The sequence below is a fragment of the Nansenia antarctica genome (assembly GCF_963989245.1).
Source record: "Nansenia antarctica genome assembly, chromosome: 17".
NCBI lineage: Eukaryota > Metazoa > Chordata > Actinopteri > Argentiniformes > Microstomatidae > Nansenia > Nansenia antarctica.
In genome coordinates this window covers 6,231,205-6,240,778 of record NC_137687.1, presented here as the reverse complement: position 1 = coordinate 6,240,778, position 9,574 = coordinate 6,231,205, and the positions used below count along the sequence as shown (strand labels likewise).

At 42.0% G+C, this 9,574-nt stretch overlaps 1 protein-coding gene across 1 annotated transcript; it reads left to right on the top strand.

Annotated features, from left to right (window-relative positions):
• Positions 1-3,473: 3,473 nt before the first annotated feature.
• On the top strand, positions 3,474-4,226 carry rnf228 (ring finger protein 228; the record flags this gene model as incomplete). The annotated part of the gene is made up of 1 exon (XM_080547780.1): positions 3,474-4,226. The coding sequence occupies one exon, from the start codon at positions 3,474-3,476 to the stop codon at positions 4,224-4,226; it is 753 nt and encodes a 250-aa protein (XP_080403906.1).
• Between the last annotated feature and the right edge of the window lie 5,348 nt (positions 4,227-9,574).

Genomic DNA, 9,574 nt, shown 5'->3' with positions numbered 1-9,574 from the left:
GCAGCAATGCGTCATTTGAGGACAAGAGGAGCAAACATGCACATCTTGGCATCCTCATCAGCACTCCAAGACATGCAATTTGTGGAGTCAGATGCATCAAAGTAGTGGTTCTCAACCCTCTCCTCGGGGCGCCCTATTTGATCTGTTCCACCACCAGCTCACCTGATTCAACTAATCAAGTACAAAGCAATTGTGGTTTGTACTTGATTAGTTGAATCAGGTGAGCTGGTGGTGGAACAGATCAAATATGTGGAGCGGCTGGGGCGCCGCGAGGAGAGGGTTGAGAAACACTGAGGTAGAGCAATATCCTAGCATCGTCCCCCTCTGCTCATGTCTCTATTGGGTAACTCTAACCTGTAATCTGTTGACCAAATGAACCGCCTGTCCAACCACCATCAAATGAGGAATTTGCATACCGTACTTGTGAAAGTACTTGTGAAGTTGCGTACTTCAAACAGATGTTGAAACAGTTTCTATCGTACCTCCTACCTGTCCTGTAAGTCTGGACAGGTAGGACAGGACAGGTAGGAGGAGGTAAGATAAAAACTGTTTCAACATCTGATTGGATCGCTTTGTCAGTTGCCAAGAGTGTTAGAATAGATCAGATTAGATTAGATTAGATTCAACTTTATTGTCATCGCAGAGGATAAGCACTATACAACAACATGAAGTTTAGCATCCAACCAAAAGTGCGAAGCAAATAGTGATGTAAGAGTATGACATCATAGAACAAGAATGGTAGTGATGTGCAGAGGTAGTGTTGTAAACATCCGTTTACAGTTATGAGCTATGTACAGTACAGTTAGGTAGCTAGTACAGTGAGGTAATTTATGTACAGTATATTAGGAGACATGTGCAATGTGCAATATACAGTAAATGCAAAGGTAGTAGTGTAAACATCAGTAGTGCAAAGGTTAGTTGTGTTGTGTGTTGTGGCCTATATCATACATAGACAAAATGAAATTAGCCTACACAATTTAAGTCAAGTATCTCTTTTTCTAAGACCCTGTAATTACCGACTCGCTGTCGGGATGGCCAATGATAATGAAATGTAAAATAAATCGGATCAGCAATCTGTTGTTGTTGGGCTACCTTAACCTCAAAGCCAGGACAGGTAGACCAACAAGTAAAGCCAGTTGGAAGGCATGCTATACTAGTCTCGTTCTTCTCAAACTCATTTCTCAGGCCCATGACTTAACAGACTTCAATCAAGCCTGACACATTTTAAAACTTACATCAACGATGCTTTCATTCTCCTTGCATTTATTGTGATTGTCCTCCTGTGACTGTCGTTCATTGTTGATGATCGCGTGTCCATTCCCACAACGCTGCCGGAGGAGCGTGTCGGTGTCTCCAGGTGCGTCTCTGGGCTCCAGGTGCGTCAGGTCCCGGTTCTGGTCTCGGTTCTGGTCTCGGTTCTGATCTCGGTTCTGGTCTCGGTTCTGATCTCCGTTCTGATCGACGATCCCCCCTTTGATGGGGAACAGACCACATCGCCTCTGAAATCTGGCGACCAGTTCATCATCGTGCAGATATGCGAGAAGTTCGTGCATGATCGCATACGTCTAACGTTTAAATGAGATATGTGTGTATGAGGAAACCTGGCAGGAAAGCAACACTGTGACAGTGGGCGTTGATCTGCCCAGCAGCACTCAGCCCATGTATGTATGCAGGAGAGGTGCGCTCTCTCAGGTGCGCTCCGACAGGTGTGTGTGCGGAACAGGGCGAGCAGCAGGGCCGGGCGGTCCTAAAGCCCGACGGGTTACTGACCCACCTGGAGGATGGATCAACAACAGCCACGCCTTTATTTGTTGTTGTGTGTGCGTGTGTGTGTGTGTGTGTGTGTGTGTGTGTGTGTGCGTGTGTGTGTGTGTGTGTGTGTGTGTGTGTGTGTGCGTGTGTGTGTGTGTGTGTGTGCGTGTGCGTGCGCGTGCGTGCGTCACTAGTTAGGGAATTAAGGAAAGGATTTGATTGATCTGATTTTTTTTGGGTCTATTTGAGCTATAAGGTGATGTCATGGGCCCTATTTCTATTTTTAACGTCTACAATGTACATAGATGTATTTGAAAATGCTGTAAGACCAATTCAAGCCTTAGAATTAACATCGACTTTGTAGGCTGATAACATTATGAGTTGTGACTCATATATGTGGTTTAAACTTTAGTGTAAGGCACCATTAAAATCCCATGCATGGCTTTCATTAAAATCACAGTTCAAAATGAACATAATATGAGACAAAAGTGATAACTATATTAATTTGGAGCTCTCGCTCCTGCCTAATATGCAATTGTGTTCTGGACAATTAAGTTACTTCATTAATTAAATAAGACCCTATACAGAATAAGTCGTTTCATTGTGTTACCGTTGTTCTTTCGGCCTAATGGCCTATAAAATTGCTAGGTTGTAGCCTATGTTGATGTGAAAATAGACAACTTATGTAACAGGGTGATGAACTATAGCCTATATTTAATTAAACTTGTGCACCACCTATTTGACCTCATGTAGACTGCTTTGATTTAATAAGCGCACCCTTTTGTCCGAGATAGTCCTATAGATAATGGCGACTCTTTGACAGATTTTTTTAAATTTTAACTCGGTGTCTTCTCTCGACTTGTCGTGAGCTCAGAATGATAAGGTTCTATCTCCGTTTAGAATGATACGGTTCTATCTCCGTTTAGAATGATAAGGTTCTATCTCCGTTTAGAATGATAAGGTTCTATCTCCGCTTAGAATGATAAGGTTCTATCTCCGTTTAGAATTATAAGGTTCTATCTCCGTTTAGAATGATAAGGTTCTATCTCCGTTTAGAATGATAAGGTTCTATCTCCGTTTAGGGCAGTTCAGAGATATTGAGCGTCAACGTTTTTACATTCCATTATGTTTGGTAAGATGGAACCTTTGTATTTTATGAATTACTAAAAAAAAAAATATCAACATTTTAAAAATAACACCACACAGGCATTAATAAACACCTAATGGATCAGATTATGTAAAAAACTAAATTTTGACCAAAAATTTAGATAGAACCTTATAATTCTAACGTCACGTTGTGGGTTTCATCCAGAGATAACATCCATCGTTCCCGATCACCGCCTCTAGACTGTCTCCAGATCTCTCCGGTGGGTCCTCTCTCCTCTCGCATAGAAGTCGCCAGCCAGCATGACATCACCAATTCCCACACCCGAAGAGGATAAAATAAGACCCGTTTAATATTTAATCCCAGGATCCAAAAACAAGAGGCTGGGGGGAAACGCCTGGATTTGAATTTCATAATCATATTTTACACGGGAAAGTCGTGCATGGGGATTGTAAGCAAACATCTCAACAATATCAACGTTCAGCCAAATCATCGAACCAAGAGATCAGAGATGGCGTTTGCATGAACCGGAGGAGAGAGAGAGACATGCACCGTCACCATCATCTGTCTGTGTGGGGGGCTCCTTTGTGTTTAGAGGGGATGTGAATGGCGAAAGATGGACATGGAAGAGGTAGATTTAGCATGCACGGGAGAGACGATTACAGCATTCCCCTACGAGGAGTACGAATGCAAAATCTGCTACAATTATTTCGACCTCGATCGTCGCGCACCGAAGATCTTGGAGTGCTTGCACACATTCTGCGAGGAGTGCTTAAACACCCTCCATCTCCGAGAGGAGCGTCCGTGGCGCGTCAGCTGTCCCATATGTCGCCACCGGACCCCCGTGCCGGACTATCGGGTGCAACACCTGCCCAACAACACCAAGGTCACGGAGGATTTCCCCCTGTATATGGACTCCGACCCCTTGCCTCAGGATGCATTGCCCCCCTATCCTCCACCGTTGCACCCGGCGCTCATCGTCCTCAGACGCGAGGAGGCGACCCCCTCCACCAGCCAAGCGACCCCCTCCACGACAGTGTCCACGGCCACCACCCCCCTCTCTCAGGACTCCGTGCATAGCTATGACAGCTGTCAGAGCTGCAAGCGGGTGGCTCTGACCACGGGCTGTGTGTGCGTGATTTTTTCTTTTCTCTCCATGTTGGTGTTGCTCTTCGTGGGCCTGATCTTCGTGCACAGCCACAGCAGCCCACCCTCGCCCGCAGGACCCATCTGTTTGTCTGTGGCCAGCATCCTAGCCATGTTCTCGGTGGTCGTCACCTGGCTTATCTGCTGGCTGAAATACAGACCCGACCACCACGAGACGGGGGGTCGCCCTTCTGCCACGAGTAATAGCAGGAGGAACGCTTAATGATGGTGGTTTATGATGGTGATAGAGTGTGTGTGTGTGTGTGTGTGTGTGTGTGTGTGTGTGTGTGTGTGTGTGAGACAGAGAGAGACTAGCCTACATGTTGCTGTCAACTGATGCCCCTCTCTCTTTACTTTACTTTATTTTCAAATTGGGTCTATCCTTTAGCAAGCCGTCACCTGTTCATTGAGCAATAGGCCTACTTTGATCATTTTGTACATGCCCTTGTAAGTGAGCTGTATAGCACCTAATCTATCCTGGGAACCAGACCAAGATGTTGGGGTCTAGTGTATGGCTGATGGTTGAATGTGAAGTGCTCATTACCAGAGTTTGATACCACTTTTCCCTCATGCATAAGCCCTCTAAGTCTGTCACATGTATAATAATTGTCCGGCCTCTATAATATCTCAAAGAAGCACTTGCTCGTGTTATTGTATTGTACAGATAAACTACCTTTTGTCACATTAGTTGTTTTGATACGACAGATTCAATCGAGATATATCTCTGATATATTGATCATTGAGAAGTCCCGAATGTATAAATGAAGATGTGTAAATAGTCTTATACAACTGCTATACAGAGGTCCGGAGGCTGATATGAAAACGGGAGACGTGTCATCATTAAAAACTAGCATGTTTATCTTAGTGAGAGAAGGCTTTGAACAGGATAGCAGTTTCATTCATTCAGAATGATGACACACACACACACACATACAGACACACCAGCACATGCACACCACACACACACACACACACACACACAAGCACGCACGCACACACGCACGCACACACACACGCACACGCACACGCACACACACACACGCACAAGCACACACATGCACACACACACACACACACACACACACATTTATCAAATACACAAGCACGCACACACATGCACACACACACACACACACACACACACACACACACACACACACACATTTATTTAAATGTATTATTTATTAAAATATTATCATTATTATTATCATAATCATTATAATCATAGATCAGACGAGCTTTCAAAGCCCAGGCACAGACAGGCTCAGATGTTCCTTCCTTCCTCCTGAAATGTGAGAACAGAGTTCCCATCGGATTGTCAATCACAACCGATGAGCTCTCTAAGACTTAGAGGCATTACCTCAGTATTCTAACTTGTTTTTATAACACTTTTGATAGTTATTAGAAGCCAAAAGTGTTTGAGCAAAGAAATTACCCTCTGTTGTGGGCCGAGATTATCCACTGGCATTATGACAATATGAAAAGTTATTTCAATCAGGTTTGAATTTAGTATCTTGCCTTTGGACCAGTTAGTGTAACACCTGATACCAGATATCTCTCTGGAATTAACTGTGATATAATGTTATCCTCTGCAGTAACCCACTGTGGGTGGCTGTGGTAGTGATTTGAAAACATTGCCCCCTGCCTCATATGCTGTCCTCCTACTTCAGGTACATGGTAAACATTTGGCGTGAAATGTGCACTTTGGAAATGGAAAATATACCAGATAGGGCGCTCTGACTGTCACTTTAACATTGCCAACATCCTGGCCAGGCCTGCTTCAATCCTCATGTCAGACAAACGTAGGAAGATGCACTTTCACCCTCTTATTTGACACAAGTAAAGGGTTACGTTATGAAAATTGTTGTTAAGGTACCAAAATGTATTTGCACAGGACATGTTATGTATGTACATATAAACATATTTCAGTAATAAAGAAAACATTCAAATGTTTGTGTATTGATTCATTGTCTCAAAATGGAAACACTCACTATTCTGAGAAATAAAATACTATTCATGAGAAAATAAGAAACAAGTATGGACTGTTATTTGGATCAAAGATGAAGATTGGATAGATGGTCTCCTTCTATTTATAATAGCATATAGGCCTACATGTTAATGAAGTATGAGTCAGTTCGTTGTCATGTAGACTTGATGTAACTAGACTTCAAATTCCCTTCGGATGTAGAGAGCAATATTTTACTTTTACTGCATGTTTGGCGCCCTCTGGCGGTAGATAACGGTACACCCAGTCCAAGTCCAGTACATGTATAGCCTCCACATACTGTATACAGTAGTTCGTTAAAGTAGCTAATTGTGCTCCTGTTCAAATAGAAACATCATTTGAAATCCCAACTCTGTCCTTCCGCAACTGAACCTCAAATGGACTGTTGCCTAGTAACCTGAACACAAACATGTAGTCATTTAGTAGAACATCTGTGCAGCGGAGTGATACATATAGTTAAAGGTCCCAGTGCTGTTATACTGTATATCAGCACTCATGGAATGCCTCTTGTCCAATCAAATTACTTGGTCGGAACTAACTGCTGTATAATGTTACACATTATTACCAAACAAGCAGTCAGAATGTCTTACACCTAAGTAGGTTCAAGGTTCTAGTTGGATTTGCCATGTGTAGGCATCAAAAATACATAATTAGGAATTTGAAAAAAACTAACTAGCAAAGTTTATATAAGATAAGATAGTGCTAGAACATAACTCTAGCTAGTACTTCCAGTTTCATATAAAATCTATTCAAGATGGAAAGTTGCAAATACGGTGTAGTGAGAAATCTTTTTACATTAAAATGTAGGGACTGGATTGCTTAGATAGATCCGTCTTCAGGCCATGCGACATGCATATCCTTTTATTACCCCATGCAGTATCCCCCAGTTTGACTATAGATGAAAACACATGGGTTCAGTTAATCTCAAACTAGATGAGAAAGAGAGAGAAGGCATGGGTGGTGTAGGGGGACACTGCTGGGAGACTCACCTGAGGACAGACCTGGAGATATGACAAGTTTCCCCTCTGGGACATTACAGTATAATCAATCAATCAATCAAATCAATCAATATGGCAATACGAAATATGTGACTCCTGGGGAGCCTGTGAGGGCTGGCTGAAGGATGAGGGGCTATAGGTCACCTGCAGGGTACCCCCCTACCAATTCTTATTGATCAGTTTTATCCCCTGAAATTGTTTCTATTATGATCATGTTTCTGTTTGAGTCACATTATGTTGTATTGCCATATCTCCACACAGCAGAACAGGCATATCAGTCAGATAGGCTATAGAACTTCACAACGTCACAATGTCTGTGTAGAATCTGAAAAACGTACACTAACAACTTTTACGAGTTAAGCAACATTGTTCAAGAACCGAATTGTGATAAGCCTAATCATGATAAACTTTCGCTTATAGGCTACTTTGTGGAAATAAAAATACAGCACAACTTCTGACCTAACTACACCATAGACCTAGTGAATTCATGCAATCATTTGACAAGTTGTGACAAGTTGATCATATATGATTGAGTCTGCATTGATGCAAATATTGTATTTCAAGTGAAATTTCAAGACTTTGAAATTCCTCCCCGGTAATGGATTAGACACGGATTCAGGGTCACTTTTTATGGTTCTCTATGTTTTCCTTCGTTGTCTCTATTTTCATTTTTGCAATATCCAGTTCCATTAAGTTCAGTGACCCCTTACATCGACACCTTCATAAATGTAAGATTGATGTTTTTGTTTAATTTGTTTTGTTTTTATGTTTTCAGATGATGAGGCCAGACTAACCGAGGACAGACTAGAATATAGGCCTATAGGCCTAAACTGACTACATTTGTGAAGTTAGAGTTCTAAATGAAATACAGGCTACAGTAATTTGAATCAAAGTAACCTACAAATCAATTGGTATGCCTAATGTAACTTGTTGTAATTAAAAATATACTTATGTTTGAAATTATAGTTAAGTTTGGCTACAACAAATTCTAACTGCTAGGCCTATCTTTCTTTTGTCAAAAGCCGTAGGCTCTGAAAACCAAATAAATATGAAAGTGACGCTATTTACTTATTAGCATTACTGTCATCATCATTATTATCTTCAGAATTGTAATAACCAACAACTATTAACTACTTAACCTACCTAATATATAACTGAAATAATTGGTATTGTCCAGGGGCGTATTAGGCCTAATGCCATGTCTTCTGGATCACGACCACAGTCGGTGCCAATGCAGAATGCATAATGTGGACGTAACCATAGGGGAAAAGATTCCTGCCTTATAGAGATAATAGAAAACATAAAAGTGTTCCTATAATGTTGTGCCTCGTCTATTTAGCGAAATCGAAAATTAATAGGCCACATTTTTGTTTTCCAAAGAGTAATGTCGCAATTTGTATCAGCCATACAATTTAAACCAATGTTGTCATCAGGTTGAGCTTTGCGAAACTGAAGTAAGATAAGCGCTCAATAAAAAACAATAATAATGTTCTAGATATTTACCACTTAGCTGCAGTTATACCATGTTCTCCACACAGCACTTGAAAGGAATGCACTTTCCCACGCAGGCGTATCTTCAAAAGGGCACTCCGACCGAAATGACATTTGAAGTTTCCACTTTCCAATCATACAAAAGAGGTTCGTGTTAATTGAGTCCATCGGATACCTCTTTTCTCCGTAAATGATGATATAGTGCTTGAGTTCACTCTCCCTCTCCCGACTGGATGGATTGGAGAGGAGATAGAGACACGCATGTCTAGAATCAGGTGCTTTGCTTGGGGATGCTTTTCAACCGGTGTTAACAGTCTTGTGGGTGCAAAAAGGCCACGTTTCTAAAACAATTGTTCTTGGAAAAACATCCCCAACACATTTCCAACTGCTTAATCACAATGCTAAGACCTTTCCTAATAACTGCATCATGTTAGTTGCCCACAATTATAGCAGTACCCCTATATAGACGAGTAGGTCATTATTGACATGTTCAATGTAAAAGCCCAATTACAGTTGCTTTACCTCAATGACAATTCAATCCATAAATGTGCTTTCGAATCGGCGCGCGAGCTAATCCGGTTAAAGAAAAACGCACCTGGATGGAGTAACGGTAACGCGCTCGTACTCCTGCACGGCCACACGTCGCACGCACAATTCCATATATCTCATATGCATATTTTTTTTTAAAAACGAATAGCTTTAGTTTACAACTGGGATGGCACACACAAATAAAAAAAGAACATTAGTATCATGCATTGACGATGATAGTAGCGTTTAACTCCAGGCACAGAGAGAGACTAAATAAAATCCAACCTTACTTGGGACAGAATTAGCCCGTGTATTAATAACCAACGGGCGGCAATGATAAATAAATGCCTAACTCACAATTGAACCCTCTGTGTCAGTAAAACGTTCTTTACGGCCCTTCTGGCGTCGTACCCTGCTGTGGGGGGCAAGTGGCCGTCAGACGAGGGGTCTCCTCTGGGTATAATGCACATGCAGGGCAATCTAAGAGCAACAATAAATTCCTGGACCTGGAGGCGCACTTTTGCAGCTTTTTTGTTTTCTGGGGGGGCC